The sequence below is a fragment of the Amaranthus tricolor genome, chromosome 5 (genome assembly GCF_026212465.1).
Source record: "Amaranthus tricolor cultivar Red isolate AtriRed21 chromosome 5, ASM2621246v1, whole genome shotgun sequence".
In the NCBI taxonomy this organism is placed as follows: Eukaryota; Viridiplantae; Streptophyta; class Magnoliopsida; order Caryophyllales; family Amaranthaceae; genus Amaranthus; species Amaranthus tricolor.
In genome coordinates this window covers 28,063,546-28,083,137 of record NC_080051.1, presented here as the reverse complement: position 1 = coordinate 28,083,137, position 19,592 = coordinate 28,063,546, and the positions used below count along the sequence as shown (strand labels likewise).

The window sequence follows — 19,592 nt, the reverse complement described above, 5'->3', positions numbered from 1 at the left end:
TTAATTAATTTTTTTTCTTAATAAACACTAATTTAGAAAATGAATTTTAATGAAACTTTAAATTGAAATTTTTTTTATTTTTCAACACTACTTACTACTTAGGCAAATCATTTATTTTTTAAAGAGTGTTGCATTGAGCGGAGATTATTGTATTCTAAGCTTTAACCAATTGGTTTGTAATAAGCATAATAAAAATGAGTGCTCCTCTGTCCCTTATGATTTTACTAAAATTTGATTAAAAAAAGAGAAAAAAATAAACAACTTAATAAAAGAAACTTGCAACGAAAATATGAAATAAAAAGTTAACAAATTATTGTATGATACGATCCCACTGTGAGAAACTCTTCATACATAGGCTGAATAAACCAACTAAATAATTATTAGCATACGAACTTTTTATTTTAATGTCATCTCACTGAAAGATCGTCTCTTACGAGAGTCGCTCAAAAATAGTTTCGATAACACAAACTTTGCTCATCTTATATGCTATACCACTAAAAACCAGCTTATCTACAACAAAATTCTCCCCTTAAAACACACTATCAAGTCAGAATGAAGAAGATGAACTAATATTTCCACTATTAAGATCTCACTCCCTTTGTCTTATCTCTTCCGGATTGCGCTCTTGTTTTCTACAAAAATATATAAGTATATAACACGAAAAAGCGACAGCAAACAGACCAGTTTTTTCTGAATCTGATTAAATCCCATCGTTCATTCCGCTTCCAACTTTTTTCTTTTCATTTTTGCTTCAGGGGTGGGGATTCATTGAAGACGAAAATAATTTAGTTATGGACCACTGAAATCAGGAAGATAAATCTACGTCAATCAACAACTCCCCACTTTCTTCTCCAACATAACCGTTCCGCTGAACTCTGTCAATTGAAACTCCCTGGTATATACAGACAACTGCAGGAAATGCAACAAAAAGAAGCACCTGTTAGTATTTGATGAACTCTATTATAAACAGACAGCAGTACGAGAACGTTCAATTCTGTGCAGCATCAGTTATATGGTCCAATGCGAAAATCAAAAACCAGAAAAGGGGATCAAACAAGTACACTGAAAGTACTTTGAAACAAAATGGGCTCAAAAATATTTCCTTAAACGTTAAGAACAAAAGGCATTGAATAAGATATATAGTGGTTTCTTTAGCCAGCTTTACTCTGATGTGTTATACTAGCCTAAAATGCTTCCACCGGTCATCGTTTTTAGTGTTTTCGACTTTCTGAGATCGTATATGAGAAGTTAAAATAGTCTATTTTATCTAAGACAAAACCATATAACTTCGATTAAAGATGCATTAAATACTTGCAGGATTTGATATGAGTACAAGAGTACTCACTACATAACTTCTGCTATCGCATAATCAGCATCTCGTAAGGTTTAATACAGATAAAGCTACTTATGGATTGCTTACCCTTTCCAGGCTCATATCTCTGAAACCTAGTCTATTTACCCACATATACTTGGCTTTATCTGCAGCTGGAAGCACAAGGTTCTGCACTCCCAAATCACAAAGCAATTTCTCAATACGAGAGAATAATGTGAGGAAGTAACCCTGCCACAAGAGAAACAAAAAAAATTATAACCTCAAATAATTCACTCAAAAGGAAACTTGTGGAGAGCCACGATCATAACACAATGCTCACTTTTCCTTGATATGCCTTGCTTGTGGCAACAAGGGGAAGCTCAGCTACCTCACGACCAAAAACTCTAAGAAGACCAGCTGAGACGACAACTGACCTGCACCCGTTAAAAAAGTACATTTTTTTTCAAAACGTGTAAAGGAAATCATTTAAAAAGATGGACCTAGAAAACTAAACACCCTCAAGTCAATTCTAATCACTGGAAACTGGAGAATAGAACTACCAGAACAAGAAACTTACTTGACCGTCAAAAGAACACAATACATTCCTCCGAATTCCTGGCCTGATATATTCCTTCTGGTAAAAAAGAAACCGAACAAATAAATTAGTTTCCATCCATCAGGACGAGAAGTACTACAGTCAATCGCTGAAGCACTCAGGTTTTCACGTAGATAACCTATCATTGCATTGGCCAATTATAAGCTAAGAGCTAAAACAGATCCTGGCAGATTATCAAATTCAAGTAGACAAGCATGTGACACAGTAATTTGTTCAATGTGATATTAACACAATAACCAAGAAGGGCTAACAATGATTGAAGGATAACAGTGAAATTACTTGCAAAATCAAAATCAGCACATTGAATATACATAATCAAAATCAACTTATTATTACAGAAAATGTAACTGATTTTGAGTATCAAGTGTAAATGCACACACTCAGGCCCAGATGACTCGGGCCTAGACTCATTCCTATATGACTCGGGTCTAGACGAATGGGTGTCTGTCACTTTCCATCTTATGCTCTATCAAGAAAGCAATAGATGATACAATTTAGCTTGAGTGCATCACCATCTTATGAATAAAGACACCACGTTTGGTAAACTGTTCTGGGCAGTCTCATACTCTCATCCTCTAATTGGTACCACACTACTGTGCAATCTTGTCTGAAAAGAAAGTTTCAAAAAATAAACAAAGGATGCTTTAAATGGAACAAGTTAAGCATAAGACACAAACACAATTTTACCTCAGACCATGAATTAAATTACATAAATTGTAGTCAACTAAAACTAATTATTACTGATTAAGTTATGGGTAAAAATTTGTGATACCTGCAGTAGACTAAAATACAGATTATACATAAATTTAAACACTTAGCTAGCAACAATGTAGAAGAAAAGAAAATCCAAGGACAAACGGCAACAAATTGAGAACCAATCAACCATCATTATTAGGTAATCCCTCCAAATGAGCAAAATTAATAACCTAACCTGCCGGATATTATCTGCTTCTACCACATACTGCAAAATCAATCAACTAGCCATGGAAATTGAAAATGAGAATCGAGCAATTGAAGATAGATAAAAAAAAATTGAATAGAGATGCTAGAGATCGATCTTATGTGGGGTTATGGTTTGTTTGGGAATTGGAAAGAGAGACTTGCGGACTAGGGTTTAAGATAGAAAAACAAATTGAACAGAAATCAAACTAAGCTGGTCCAATGTAGAGATTTACTAACTAACAATGACTTACTAACTAACAATGACTAGTAGTTTTTTCACAAAGCCCCTATTTTAACAATCAATAAAGCCCTGTTTGAGCCCTTTGTAAAACCCTTTTTAAATCAAACCCTCTAGTCCGGACAATATAAGTACTATCACCATCTCAAACTTATTTACATGATTTCTAATCAAGTCAAGAAAATAGAAAAAGAAGCTGTCATTGGGGAAATGGGGGAGAAAAAACAGATTAGCAATCATATAAACACAACTTGACAGAATATCTTAACGTAAAATTAAATCAATTCACATCAAGTTATATCCACAATTATGACTTGCACAAAAGATAAGACCATATACTTGTAAATAAATTGGAAAAACTCCAAAGAAAATGAGCAATCATGAAATTGGACCAGGTATATAATCTTTAGCTAACATTTCAAATCAGTCTTTGTCGTATATCTGTGCTTTCTTTCCTAAATAATTACAGGCATCTACACGTAGAAATCCATGGATCGAAATTGATTGAGCAAGAATGACAAAAGTATAGAATGCATCTCAGCCCTGCTTTAAATATTCAAAGAAGGTATAAGTCTATTTAAAAGCATTTTTTAAAGTGATTTCAAGTGAGCTGATTATTAATAATTACAAAATCTTATATTAGTAAAAATAGACATCAAAAGTGGAAAAAATGATGGCTAAGACATAAATGTTTCTGATGAATGGTTTCACAGAAAAGCGAAATTCTATGTTTTCCAAGAAGCAAATTTTACAAAAAAAATATACCACGAACAAGTGAGTTATTTTACTAAACAACATTAGCTAAATCAACTATAATGAAGTACCACAATGAGTTCAAATGTATATACTCAGAGACACCTTTCACCATTAGATATTCAATTAACCAAGAAATAAGCATTTGATACTAGCACTCTTGAACGGGCATCTTTTTCACACCTTGCTTAAATCAATTTCTAAGTCGATACTTTTCAGTTTAAGTTTGAATTAAAATACAATTTTTAAACAAGACATCATTTAGTTAATAATGGCTAGAGCATTGTTTCCCCTTTCCCATGGAACCCTGCTACATGGACAGGGCATCTTCTCACCGAAGCAACCCTTTGCCCTAGGCTGTAAAAGCATGGACAAAATCTTTTAACACTCAGGCAATTGCTTTAGTGAGGAAGGAAAACATAGAAAAATTATTACAGCTGATGCAAGACAACTCCTGTGTAACGGAAGTACGTAAAAAAGCTACCAAATAATTTTAGTATTACCATTCATCAGAAAAGCATGTGGAATCTACACAATGAACTTACCCGTAAACCATAACAGGAATCAAATCACGCCCAGTCTTCGCCTTTATAGGACTAAAACACTCCTGCATCAAACAGAAACAGCAAAAATATATGCACATTATTCACCATGTTTAAAGCAACTATATGAGAGCAACAAAGTCCAGGAAACTTTAGAATGATGTCTTTGGCAATAGATACCCTTCATCACCATTTTAAAAGGATTAAAGGTCTATTCATGACTTAAATGAAACAGAATACACTGATCCAAAAGCATGTACACAAACGCAAAACATCCATATGCAAAAAGACAGAATTTCATGCAAGTATGAATCAATCACATACACACCAAAAAAGAATGAATTGAAACAAGAGGTAAGATAATCCCGCAGTCCTATTGTGTCTGCTTAATTTCCCGTGTGAGATCTTTTCATATGCAAAGGACACTCAAAAGGAGGGAGTATCAAGCATAGTGTAAAAACAAGGCCGCATTGCATCGCATCGGCCGCGTTGTAAAGGTTTTCAAAACAAATGAATAAATATTTCTCACGTTGTAAAGGTGTAAAAAATCGCATTTGAGCAGTATCAAGGGATATCTTATCATTCGACGGATATTTATGCGTTGCAATAATCGTATCACTCCTGTTACCATAATGTCGTTCCGTTAACTGCGATCACGACCATTATCACATTTTTACACTGTAGTATCATGTAACTTCAAACATAAATGAGAATGAGATAAAGCAAAAATCTGCATTGTCTTATTATTATCACAAGCTCCATCCACATGAAAAGATGAAAGAGTGAAAAAAAAAAGTTAGAGCTACAAAGATTCTCACTCGAAAAATGGAAATAGCCTTAGAAAGCAGAGGTAGATGTTCATCATGGCGACATTTCCCACTCAGTATACGCCATTGTATATCAACATCAGAAACCTCGCTCAATCCTTTCTCCAAAAGTTTCCTGTTTATTTTGATGGACTCGGATGATGGAATGTCATCTGATCCTCTTACAACAAGGTTACTTAGAGTGACAAAAATCCTGTCACAGTCATTGCAGCAGAACCATTTGTCTTTCGGAAGTTCCTGTAATGATGTGTTATTAAGGAAAAATGACCCTGAATTCACAACACGGCAGGATGTAGGAGGCACTTACTTTCAAATCACAGCGCCCATCCTTTCTCAAGCAACCAACATGATATTCCTTTTCGCACTAAACAGACACATGTAAAACCAAACTTATGAAAATCATAACACAAAGACAAAGATGGTTGGAAAATTGTAAAGCATTAGTTAGAAACCATACTTGGTCACATATTATAACAGTTCTGTCATCAAAGTTGTCAACACTGAAATCATTTTCCCTGTACATAATAGCAGGATAATTCATCACTATATCAGAATAATAGTGGCAGGAAAAGTCATACTAAGCATTTTATAATAGAACATCATGAGAAAAATTGAATAAGGAGATAATAAAAAAAAACGCACAAAAGCACATGACGATTCTTATAGAACCATTTAAGAGGCGCTCTGTTTGATCCAACATGGAATTGATATTGTTAAATAAGAGATCCTACATGAATCACTAGACCTCTTGAAGATTGGTTAACATCATTTCGTTTGTATAAGCATGAAAGCACCAGCCAAATAAAATATGAAAAAACGAAAATAAAGCAGCACCAAAAGTTTGTCTTATAGATAAGTCATTAATTCTAGACAAAACCTATAGTTTCTACGATCAAATTTGACGAAAAATTGAACTGAATTTATTTATTCGTTTAAGTTGATAGATTATACCGCTAAACAAATAAAACAAACGACATGAAAAAAAATAAATTGAAACATGTCATACACTTGCAAAGGTGGATCTCCCATTCAGACAAATTTCAATGCATGATTATGTGTCCTTAGAGAAATACGACTCCGTTGTGTTTTACATCAATGACAAAGTCTTAATCCCATTGAGTTGGCGATCATCCACGTCTTTCCTAAAATTACCGCACATTCCACATTTGGAAAATCTAGAAACATGAAAACGCTTTTTACATTATAACTAGTTTTGCAGATGCAAATACCACCTATTCCCTTATTCATCGTTATAGCAAACATAACTACAGTAAACAACCAACAACTAAAACACCCCTAGCTCCCACACTTTGCCACCACATCACACACACAACCATTTCCAAGAGGCGAGGATCCTTTTGTTGCTTCCAGACTACCACTTCGCCACACCATCGAAACCATCAGCCATCTCAACAACAAAAAACAAATGAAGGTAAGAAAAAAATAGTTAAACCAAAGAAGCATCACCAGAGGGATCAAACGAGAGAGAAAATCCTGATTTTATAATACACTCTACAAAGCAAAGTGGTGGCTGTGTTGGAAAAGTTGCGCGAGCAAAAGCTAATTCTTCATTATATTACTAAGATTGCCGACAAAAGCCAAATCAACCTATCACTACGGTGGGCTTCGTCTATGGCGGGTGGGTAATTATGGGTAAGCCAAACCTTCTTGCTCCTCCTTCCTTAAAACATTCATCCCATCAAAGTGTTAAATTTCAAAGAAACAAAGGAGGTACTATAAATCAGTAATAGCCTAGTCTATGGATAATTAAGAGTGTACACCAGGCATAAAAAACCCTCAATTGTACAACCCCAGGTGGCATAAACAAAATCCTGCTTGTTCAACCTCTCATTCACCATACAACCTTAATCCTGACTAGCTGAACTTCCTACGTAGATAAGAGATCCGACAAGACCAGCTTCACTATGGCTACCCAAGTTTTATCTCATGAGTGGAAGACATGCACAATACAACAACATTCCTTTTACCAATCCTATTAACTAGCTCTCATCTAGGTGCTAACCTTACTCTCGTGCAAACAAAGAGGTTGTTTTTTAAGTAACCCTCGAGGCCTTGATAACACAATGCCAAAATAAATTATAATGTCACTTGGAAGAAGAAACAAAGGCTACAAGTCACTGACAAACACAAACCTGCAGAGAGCACAGCCACCGCAAACAGTTTCAGAATTCTTAACAACTCGTGACAACCTGATAATGATTGGCTTAGAACTAGTCAAAGAGTCTACATTAGATTTTCTTTCATTGCAATTAGGGCAGCGCCAATCACCCACAGGAGCATCCAGCAAGCTTAGACAAGCTGAAAACAAATCAAACCATGGAACATAAGATCAATGTGAATTCAATGTTTCTAAAGAGAAAAAAATCGGAACCACAAATAAAAAATGACATACATTAAAAATTGACTGACTAAAAATTTTCAATGAATATATCCAGATGCATAATAATTGGTTTACTTAAAAAGTGAACAAATAAAACATGCTTAATAACCTTATGCTCGGTGACGGTGTCCATCATAATGTACTTGACTAACTAACTGAATGAAACAGAGACAATCAAGGGAATTACCTGCTTCATTAATTAAAGTTGGCGACCTAGGTGTAACGATACCTATAAGCCTTATAATTTTCTTGCAATCAATGAACACAAAGAATGCAAGAAATAAAGAACTTCGAAGCAAAAATAGGTTCTACCAAAGTCTAGGTTGCAACAGAAAAAGTTTGCATCCATAGAGATAAAACATTCTACTTGTGCCATTGCACATATGATGATGTGCTCCTCTCATTAAAAAAACATGCCCAATCAATCATAAGTAGAAAAAACCTAGAAGGCTTGAACCAACATAGATGCTCTGATAAACATAACAAATGTTTCTTGATGTGATACACTCATCCACGACACAAACATTTAATAAAATAATACTGCAAGAGGGAGAAACTAATGCCAGTAGGAAGACAAACACAAAAGGGAGAAAATCGATACCGGTAGGAAGACAAAACAAGAGCAAACTGTTGAAACAAAATTCTAATATAACGAAGCTGATATAACGTCTATGGGTGATCTACTTTTATACTTCAAACGCCAATATGTAAAGGAACCACACATCCATTTGATAGAACATCTAACATCTGGGTTAAGTATTTCCATACAGCCATTTGATAGACTGCACATGCCAATATTTATAGGAAATACAGGTTAGTTTTTTCTGAAAACCTTTACACAGCTGATGCGATACGGCCTTGTTTTAGAACAATGATTTGAATAAATTTCCAAGAAACTATCCCCACAGGACAAAGTGTATGGAAATACTCAACCTTAACACCTTATTCACTCAAATATACGCACCACTATCTTCATGCATAAGCATTTAGTAAGACAACTTAGAAGACCACTTATTTGAGTCTATATTTAGAAACTGCTACAACCGAGTAGATACACGCTCCCAAAAGATTGAATTGCATGCCTCCATAAACCAGCAAACACCAATGAGCTGACGATTCCTAAGCCACAATTTCACATTTTTACACTTACAAGCAAAAGAACAATGAAGAGGCAGTTACTAAAAGATCCACATTCAAAAATTACGTTCAAACCAACATGATTGTTAACTGGCAGCAATGGAATGGAATGGCTTGCTCAAACACCATATTAAAAAATTTAGAAGATCATACAACAAAAGTACTTTAATCCAAAACTCAAAAGTGATCCCTCAATACAATTTCCAATATCAGAAAACATGAAAAGAAATTTACTTTGGTGGAAAGCCCTAGGGCAGCCGCCACAAGGAATCAGCTCTCCTCTATCTCCACATAGTGTACACATGTCATCATTGTTTCCAGTAGTCAGAGTCTGTCCATTTGCTAGCGAAATGGCTAGGTCATGTAGAGTAAGCCCATTGGCAGTATAAATGTGCCGATAACTGCAAAAGGAAAATTAAAAATAAATAGGTCATACTCATTTCAAAGTTCAATCAAAAGACAAAAGGCAGTTGTCTATACTCACGGTTGTCTTCTGGCCGCCCATCCTGCATGAGCTTCAAATTGCGAAGGGCTAATCTGCACCTCGTAAGATAGAGAGAGCAATCATCTCAAAACCCAGAACCATAATAATAACAATCAGTACAGGCAAAAGGTTCAATAGTTTACCTCATACTCACAATGACCACAGACAATACCATTACCTTGCTTGTAACCATCAAGAACTTTCTGTATAGGAAGATAAGTCAAATTAGTGAGTAAACTCTGCTAACACAATGATATGGTAAGAAAAAACCAAGAAAATGCTGTATTTTGGACGAACTAGCCCAATGAGACAGAGAAGTAGAAAAAGGAGACGTGGTAGCTGACCTGTCCTTTAGCATAGTATGCCAAATAAGCACCATCTGGAAGCCCCTTTGGTAAAAAGAGCAATCTGTGCAGATCATTATCCCTGCAACATGAACCATGAGAAGAGATTTAAAGTAAGCATAAAGCAAACATGTAACAACAAATTCAAAATGTCAAAAAGAACCATCAACTACCTCTTCTTCACACCACCTTCACCACTTCTTTTCTGTAATCCAGTATAGAATGATGTAGAATCATTCAACCTACAGAAAATGAAACTCAAAGGTAAACAATGCACCCAATGATAACTCGAACAATTGGAAATCTAAATAGAAGTATATATGTTTTTTAAAATCTAACCGTTTCCCCTCCTGTTTTGAAGGCAAAAATCTTCTTTTAAAAACTCCTTGCTCATCATTCATAGATACTCTTGTCAAGCTGAGAAATTAATTCAGTATTAGAGACCCGAAAAAAAAAGATAAAACAACTGAAACTATGCGAAAAATATTTATGGAATATCGTTAAAGGAACAAACAAAGTGGTGTGATGCATTCATGATGATTCAACTGTTTTTGTTGTATTGAATGGATTCTGTAACAAAACAAATTGGCTTGTGCAACTCAAAACTCATAAATAATCGATATTAGTAAGTACACATAATAAGTCCTATATAATTAGGTGGGAACAAATTCTTCAATTTTATGAAAACAAGATTGATAAAATAGTAAATATCATTCCAAAATCAAATTGTAGAGACAAAAAATTCACTAGTATAGAAACAATTCTCCTTTCATTAAACCAGCACCTTTGACAAAAAACAACAGATTCCAAGTACAACCAAACACTACATCATTTCTCCACCCACTTCTTTTTGTTCTAAATGCCTCGGCAACAACTGAAAAAAGAGAGACCCAAAAATCCAACTTCATATTCATCATTGTGGAATTGAAGGGAAATGTCATATAATAATTGAAAACTAACAAATGATCAATCAAATAAAGTGCATATAACAAATGAAAAACGGAATGTACTACTCGTCAAAAGGTGAAGTATATATTCAATTAAGAAACATACCCATGGTTCACAACCATTATCAAGATATAGTTTTTTATTAAAAAATTAAAGAACAAACTCCAATCAGTCTTCAATTACAAAACAGTCATCAAGGAAAAAGAATTGACATGATGGAATAAAGAGTCAAAGAGGAGAAAAGGGTGTATATTATTAACTATGGAACTCATAAGGAAAAATATATGGTTGATTGTATACTATTCAAGAATAAACGCGAGGAGATACCAACAGCGACAGAGCTATAAAAAAAATGTCTACAACAATCAAGCAAATTTCACTTTTATCCTAAAGAAATTACCCTTTGTGCACCTTGATAGGGCAAAATTCCACTTTAGTGATCCATTTTTTAGAATTTTGCACTTTGTTAATCCAAAATTTAATCACAAAGATACAACTAAGGTGCTGGGGTTGCCTCTCAAGTCTCACCTAAGCCACTTTTAGTTTTCTACTTCCTATACTTTTTCTTCAAGTGTACCATTTGCCCTTTCGGGAAATTTCTCATCATTTGCACCATTCTTTTTCATAAGCACTTCTCAACAAGTTTGCCGGTCAAGGTATCACAATTCAAACACCTAGAGACCATACCCTCTCTCTATATCTTCTATTCATTTGAATGGAACCTTTCAGTACACTTACAATCTTGTTGGCAATCACATCATTCCTTATTTACAAGCCCAAAATAAATGGTGCTCTTAAAAATATGCATGAAGTATTTTTGGAAAAAAAAAAAGGATGAGCATACCTTGCCCATGTAACCTTGCTTCAGCCTTCTAGAGGCGCTGTTAACACATACCTTGAGCTTAAGTGCACTTGAGGTGTGCTTTTAGACTAAAAATAAACCTAGCAAAATCATTGCAGTTTGACAACACAACAACTAGACACGAATGATGCAAGCATTCAACTACATTATGAAGATTCTGTAACCAAATAGTTAGGTATTGGCAATTTAAATTATAAAAGAAACGACAAATACATATTGAATAATTTATAAGAGGTTTTACTTCAATGGTACCTGGTAAAAATCTTTCCAACAACAACTCGTACTTTTAAAACTAACATTATAATTTTATATCCTCCCAAATCGTATTCCACTCCTCGCAAGTGAGGCTAATATAATATCTTTAAAAGCACAAATTCCTGACAAAGAAAGCAAAAAAAGCCTTGACAAAACAAAGCCAAACTCTCATGGCAAACACATTGTTCCGTACTCCCGTTCAGTAGGCACTCCCAAGGAAAGTATGAAAACATTCAAAGTTAAAATTAGTAATAAATTGATAGGTAATAGGTACGTAATGATGGTAAGCAACTCAAACACATGAGTTACGAAATTACTCTAGACATGGGTGGAAAAAATAGTTCTTATGCTTCTTGAAATTCACAAACCATAACATAATGAGCTAAAAAAGTACCCCACATCTCTATCTCTATCTCCGTAAAAGCCTCCATGAACACCACAAAGACCTATAAAAGCATCTTGGCATGACTCCACCTCACCACAACACCATAAAAGCTACATACCACCAACACCACATAAGCCACACGGCCCACACCTCAGATGCTACTAGACCTATCTCCACCACACCCAAAACCCTTAAACCTTATTCAGATACTCGATGCTCCTAAACCCACACCCACATCACAACCCCACAAATCTAATTCAAATTCTATCTTAAATCTTAACCTTTCTTCCACAAAGGTTCCCTTTCTCCCACAAAGGAACAACCACCACCTTACACTACTACTTGCAGAACACCTTACCGTAGCTTTTCGCATTTGCTGACTACAACTCAAATTACAACACTTCATCAATGACTAACTTAGATGGTCAGCATAAGACACCCAAATTGTCACCTATATTTTCTCACTCGAATTCGCTTGTCAAAATGTCGAAGAAAGTGGTTAATTTTGAACACATCATGATAAAATTTTCCATTAATCCAATTTTAAGAGGGAGGTTGACATCTTCAACGATTATCAACTTATGGCAAGGTGAGTGGGGCTTTACATGTCGGTGATGGCGACGGTAATGATTAAGTGGATGGTGGTATAACCTTCATTGAACCTACATTAAGGACTAGAAGAGATAGAAAGTATGAAGGATAATTGTTATTTTCTAAAAATAGAAATAATTGTTATTATTACAAACATTAACAACGCATTTTACGTTTTTGAGACCGTTGAAATTACTATTTAAGTACTTCAAGAAACACATGGCTACCAATGACAATAAGTTTTGCTGGCTACCAACGATAATCACTTTTTTGGCTAACAAAACGCCAAAACGAAAGTGCAAAACAACACTTGCCCACAAATAAGAATTTGCCTATAATCAAAGTTCGTGCATTTTTTGCGCCAGTTAAAAAAAAGCTAGGAGGAAAGAGAATGAAATTGAAGCATTTGTATAGCTAGACATAACAAAAGGCTAAAGAGGAAGAGTAAGAAGTACAAAAAGGTGTTCCCTTATTAGGTGATTATGTTGGCATTTGAGATTATGATATATTTATGACGATATTAGATGTTTTGAGATTTCTCACCTCTAAAAGGAATGTGTTGATTCATTATTCCACTATTTTCCCCCTTTCTATACAACAAATGATGTCTCATAATTCCATATAAACCTAAGAACAATTAAGAAAATACATCATTTAATCTTATACAACAAATTAGCCTACTTTAGGCATGATTGTACGTAGAAAACTATACAAGCTATATAAACTACTGATGCCCACGCATATAAATTAAGACCCCAACTAGAGCACTGCAAGATTTTCTTTTATACTACCTTGTTCAAATATCTAGAGAATAGGATGGATATGCACTTTCCAAAGGCCTTAAAAACATGTTTTAATTCCTAACAATGATGTCTACAAGTAAAAAAGCTTTTATATCCCTATTCCCAATAATTGGCTGTCAACAAATCATTATTAATCTTAATTAAAATAACATGGTATACTTGTTCAGGTTTCATCAACCAAAAAAAGGTTGGTACAATTTCTGGAGCTAAATTTCTATTATATTCTCCAAATGGTAATTCTACTAGCTTACAACTCTACATTTCCCAAGGGCTTAATTTCTGCTTGTTTGAAGTAGTTGTCTGCAACAAAATCTAAGTTCTAAAACCTTAAGCTTGATTCTTGTTTTCTTGCATATCTCAATGTTTTGAAGAGCAATTGAATTAGTTTTCTCTAGTTGACTTCAGTTGCAGTTCATACAAATTAGGCTTGTTCCAAAAATATCAAAAAAATAAAATCGGGTACCCGGATTCCCAACCCGACTTATCCGGATACCCGAAATCCGGGTACCCGCATTAATTGGGCCGAGGCATGTGTCGTTAAAAAAGGTACAGAACTAGCCGGATACCCGGCTTTTCGGGTACCCGAAATGCCGGGTACCCGCTAATGAACACACCCCTACTTAGACATGAGCAACAAAAATGTGGACCAAAGGCATCAAGATGAAGCAACACTAACAGAAGCAAAACATTTTTCTCACCTGTTATGTGTTGAAGAAACGCTACACAATTTACTTTGACATTTCCTTTCTGTCTGAATCAACTCATTGCACTGTTGAAGACCTTCTGAAGAACATTTACAAAAGCTTGTAAGCACGAATACATCAAAATGATGGTTCTTCAGCATTCCTACTAAGAGAAAAAAATTTAATCAAAAGAAATAACCACCTTTCCAAGCTTGGAATGAGGCTTGATTGACAGATGAGCCAGCAATATGAGTCACCACTTCCTCAAGTAGCCCAAACGGAGCAGTCTTCAGCTCTTCAATAATGTTGTAAATTGGCCTCCCATTCTCCAAAAAGATGTGATTGTTTGGATGTCTGGTTTTCGCCCCACCAGCATGCTGCTCAAATTCATAGGCACTAAGGACCTGCGCATAATTAATAAACTGGTAAATAATTTCAGCAGAAGAAGCTCAAAACCAAAAAAAAAAAGTGCGGAAGAAGCTCACATTGGTAAAGTTACAAGCTGAACAGCCACAGAGGTATCCACAACCTCGTATTTCCCCAGGTATCTCCTTCTACGAATCATTAAAATAAAAATGGCAAGTCAGATTAACATGAGAACAGATATTTCATGAGAATTAATACAAGGAAGAAAACAAATCAAAACAACCTTCCCAGAAGTGCAAATATATTTCACTTTTGCTCCTTCCAATATACCAGTTGCCAACAGCTTTTTAACGTTTGTGGGATAGCTATCTGGGAGAACCTTTTTCGACATCTTCAACTCCATATTATACAAGAAACGATCGTGCGAATCATCCAACCCAAGCTCATCATTAGAATCAATAACTGAATCACCATCATAAAGCCCGTTTGAGGAAACTCGAGCTGGTGTAGATAATTTATTTTCACAACCCTCTTTACTCTTACGAAACTTGAATGTAATCTTTCGAATACCGGTGGTGCTAGCATGTTTAGGGATTTCCCGTGTAACTTGGGAAGTTGAAACTCCAAAAGAATCGCTACCCCTAGTCACCTCATCACTACAATTCATAGTGCAGGAATTTCCTGAACTTTCAGATGTTTCATTACAAATAGCACGATTAATACAACTTCCATCTAAGTCAGCTGGATGATTGCTAGTAGTCTCCAAGCTCGAAGCATTCTCATTCTCATTCTCGTTATTGTTTTCATTCTCATTCTCATTCTCATTTTTGTTCTCTACCGTCATCGGAACTATAGGGTCCAATACTTCAGATAATATATCATCGAAATTTGTATGGGAGGGTTCAATTGCAAGTTTCTTTCTAGGTGATGCCTCAAACTCTGCTTCATTAAGAACACAACCCAAATCCCTCTTCAATACATTTGTATCATTCTTTAAATCATCAATTTCATTACTGGGTAATGCTAATACAGAATTTTCCCTTTCTCCCATAATAATCGATTCAGATTTTGAATTTGATACCCAACACTTCCAGTATCTATATATTAAAGTTCCCCAATTGAGTAAAACCACCATTCAAAACAAAGCTCGAAATCAATGCAAATAAGAGTGTCAAATCCTTGTACAAACATTCAAAGAACGTGTATAATAATCTTCCAAAGAAGAAACCCTAGATTAACAAATTAAAATAATGTCAAATCAACAAAGTACTATTCTAAAAAGAAACGAAATCCATGCAAAATAAAGAACATAGTAATAGAAATCAATATAATATAGAAGGAAAATGGGAAACAGAAAAATTACCTCCTCGGATTTGAATTCGCCAAACAAATTTTTGATAGAACAGATCTTAACCTTGTTACAGTTATTAAAATTGAAAATAAGTGAAAATGGAAAAAGAACATAAAAGGAAAATTAACAGATCTGGAAGTACAATATACATGTATCTAAGAGGAAAAAGAGGGAGAAAAAATAGAAATAGATAATTCTAAATCGATTTAGGGTTTTTGAATTGGTTTAAGTTTTGAGCGGCAAAGGCTAATTGTAAAAGCTTCTTTCGCGGTCGAGATTTTTGAGGAAGAAATTAAAGATGAAGAAAATTGAGATTTTTCAGCGGAAAAAGAATAAGAGTGAGAAAAACATAAAAATATTTTCTTTTTATAGAATTAGTAATTTTTTATTTGGAAAGAAAAAAAGTTAATGAAGGTGCGAGAACATTGTGCCATTTTCTGACTTGTTGTAGCCAAAACTATAGTTTCGGAACCCACAAGTGACACGCGTCAAAACCTTAAACTAGAGCTAATTATAAATGGACGGGCTAAACCTGTTCGTTTAAGTATAAAAAGCACTTAACAACACATAAAAATTATCCCAATTCTTAAATATCGTCACCTTTTTCATTTTATCACCACCCCTCCAAATGAAATTACAAATTTGCCCCTAATTTTTAAAAAATTACAACTTTATCACTCCCTACAAATTTCTTATTTATAATAATAATAATAATGATAATAATAATATTAATAACAACAATAATAATAATAATTAACTTTTTCATATTGTTCAAAAAGAATATAAATAAAATTAATAATATTAATAATAACAACAATAATAAAATTAAAATTATAATAATTATTCAAAAAGAAAAAAAAAATAGTAACTCCCAAAATTATTTGCAGGTAAGCCCATCCACCTGCTTTTATAAAATATATATATATACTATTATGTTTTTTATTTAGTTTACATTTTAATATCTTTTTGCTTTTTAAGTAATTACTCTATCCATTTTCAAACTTTCTTCTCAAATATAATTTATTAATTTTAGTGTCAAATTTTTATTATGATTTCTCATCGATTTATATGAAAAGGTATATTCATGTAGGACCTTAATAGATTCGGCTTGATATATATTTTCTAAATATCATCTTTTAGATTTTTCAAACGCTCATAATTAAAATTTATTGACTTTTAAGTTTGCATTAGGATTTGCCAAATAAATAAATAAGAGTAACAAATCAAAATAGAGGGATACTAGTTATTGATAAGATTGTATTTTCATGAATGGTTTTCTATAAGTCACATCAAATTTAAGAATTTTTAACAAAATATGATTTTTTTTTTTGTATAACTATTTTGCATTAGATTTCATTTATTTCAATGTAAGGAGATGTGAAAATTTGAAAAAAATGAGATTATTTATCTACTTAATTCCAAATATAAGATTGGGGAAAACTTATGTCCCAAAATAAGCTTCCGTACATCCAATCCTAGCTTCGGGTAGAGTCGCTGTTAGTAACAGCGAAAGTGAAAAAAAAAAATTTTAAAGCCCAAAGTTGCTGTTAGTAACAGCGACCTAAAAAAAATAAAAAATTAAAAGCCCAAAGTCGCTGTTACTAACAGCGACTAAATTTTTTTAAAAAAATTTAAGTCGCTGTTAGTAGTAATAAAAAAAAGAGTATGGGTTTCTTTTTTTCTATCCGATGACACTTAGACTTGTGGCCATGGCCAATTATGGTTGTTGAATCTTTGTAACAATTACATACACCGATACCTCTACCAATCTTCCCTTGCCCTGACTGTACTCTGTTGATTGCTTCTAGCTCTGATAGCCACCATCCTCTCTAGCGCTCATCGCACTGCCTTGCCCCACATTTTCTTTATCCTTCCGGTTTTCTTTTTTTATCCTGTCAACCTGATTGAGGCCTTTTGGGGGTTTTAAAGTACATTTTTTAGGAGTAGCAATGTCAATTTCCTTCTCTTTAGGTATTAAAGGTCTAAATTAAGGAGCTTCTATGGTTCATAACTCCTACAATCTTTATTGGCTTTGAATTCCCTTATTTTATACTTACAAGTACTTTGCTTATACATCATACTGATCAGTGTTGACAATTATCTCTTAAAGTGTCTTGCCTCTTGCTATCATTGTATTTCAGATCCAAAATACTACTCATAGTCAGGTTAAATCCAAAATTGAATGTTAAGGTTACTACTAACAGCGACTTAAATTAAAATATAAATAAATATATATATATATATATATATATATATATATATATATATATATATATATATATATTTTAGTCGCTGTTAGTAACAGCGACTTTGGGCTTTTAATTTTTTTTTTTTTTCACTTTCGTTGTTACTAACAGCGACTCTACCCGAAGTTAGGATTGGATGTACGGAAGCTTATTTTGGGACATAAGTTTTCCCCAATCTTATATTTGGAATTAAGTAGATAAATAATCTCATTTTTTTCAATCTTTCAGGAGATGTAGGATTATTGACCTTTACGCAAGTTTATATCATATAGATGGATAGAAAAGCTTTTTGCCAACAGGCTAACCATATTATTCTCTAAACTAGGGATGAGAATCGTATTGGACTCGATCCAGATCTGTGAATCCGTATTTGTTTTAACGGATTTAGGTTCTGAAAAATTAGACTCGTTGGATTTGGATTCGTTTAGATTTTTTGATAATAATTGAAGAGAAAATGTGTTAAAGAAATTAAAAGAGACTTAACAATATGGATGATATATGTTTGGTTATTATAAACTAGCGGCAAAGAAAAATTGAATATTTAGCTTCTTGAAAAGTCCATTTGCAAGAAAATAAAAACAAAGGTTGGATTATTAAAAAAAATTAAAAAGGTGAGATTATTGACAAGTAATGAGAAATAGGTTGTATTATTATAAAGAAAAGAGAATATGAGAGGTAAACCTGATATAGCAGGTCACTTTCTAAATGGTCCATTAGCAACAAATTGAAAGTAAAGGTTAGATTATTAAAAAAAATTCAAAAAGTGGAATTATTGGCAGATAATGGAAAATAGGTTGGATTATTCACAGTAATTTTTCCTACATACTATTATCATTAGTCAATGAATACAGCTTTATCGCAATCTCAACACAATCTAAATTTTTTTTTTAAAAAAGCAAAAAACTAGTCAGACCCATTTTGAATCTGGATCTGCAATATTCACGGATATGGGTCTTGAAAATTTAGACCCGTGAATCCGAGTTCGAATCTGAGTCCTACTCTTGAAAACGAATATGAATTAGGGTGGTATTTAGATTGAAACTATAGAAATAATGTCACAAAGCATATTTCTAACAGTAAAAGCAAATAAAAAAGAAAAAAAAAAACAAGGATTGATATGTTATACTTATATTTGCAACAAATTCTTACTCTATGTTGCCGCTTATAAATCAAAAACACGCGTGTAATATTATAAGAGTTCCGCTTAAAGTTTCATTTCCACATATTCAAAAGAAAAAATTACCTTGAATAATACGAACTTTCACTGATTTTCCTACAATAATACGAACTTTCAATTAACCATGAATAATACGAACTTTAATACATATTTCCCGCTAGCATACCTGACCGGTTCTTTACCTAGAGAAACGGTAAATTCCCCATTTCTTCATTATGCTAGCGGGAAATATGTATCAAAGTTCGTATTTTATTCATAGTTAATTGAAAGTTCGTATTATTGTAGGAAAATCAGTGAAAGTTCGTATTATTCAGGGTAATTTTCCTTAC

The 19,592-nt window shown here is 33.7% G+C and overlaps 1 protein-coding gene across 2 annotated transcripts; it reads right to left on the bottom strand.

Annotated features, from left to right (window-relative positions):
* Positions 1 to 271: 271 nt before the first annotated feature.
* On the bottom strand, positions 272 to 16,181 carry LOC130812654 (uncharacterized). Of its 2 annotated transcripts, none has more exons than XM_057678200.1 (20): positions 15,853 to 16,181; positions 14,773 to 15,718; positions 14,609 to 14,677; positions 14,326 to 14,527; positions 14,139 to 14,223; positions 9,936 to 10,013; positions 9,770 to 9,838; positions 9,597 to 9,678; positions 9,396 to 9,455; positions 9,253 to 9,305; positions 9,003 to 9,169; positions 7,384 to 7,549; positions 5,688 to 5,745; positions 5,538 to 5,594; positions 5,222 to 5,467; positions 4,407 to 4,468; positions 1,890 to 1,946; positions 1,653 to 1,746; positions 1,421 to 1,561; positions 272 to 909 (listed from the first exon to the last, which is right to left on the bottom strand). In XM_057678200.1, the coding sequence occupies exons 2-20, from the start codon at positions 15,622 to 15,624 to the stop codon at positions 829 to 831; spliced, it is 2,679 nt and encodes an 892-aa protein (XP_057534183.1). In that variant the 5' UTR covers positions 15,625 to 15,718; positions 15,853 to 16,181; the 3' UTR covers positions 272 to 828. The 2 variants fall into 2 exon arrangements, with proteins under 2 accessions (XP_057534183.1, XP_057534184.1); XM_057678201.1 differs by having other exon boundaries at positions 14,139 to 14,220.
* Between the last annotated feature and the right edge of the window lie 3,411 nt (positions 16,182 to 19,592).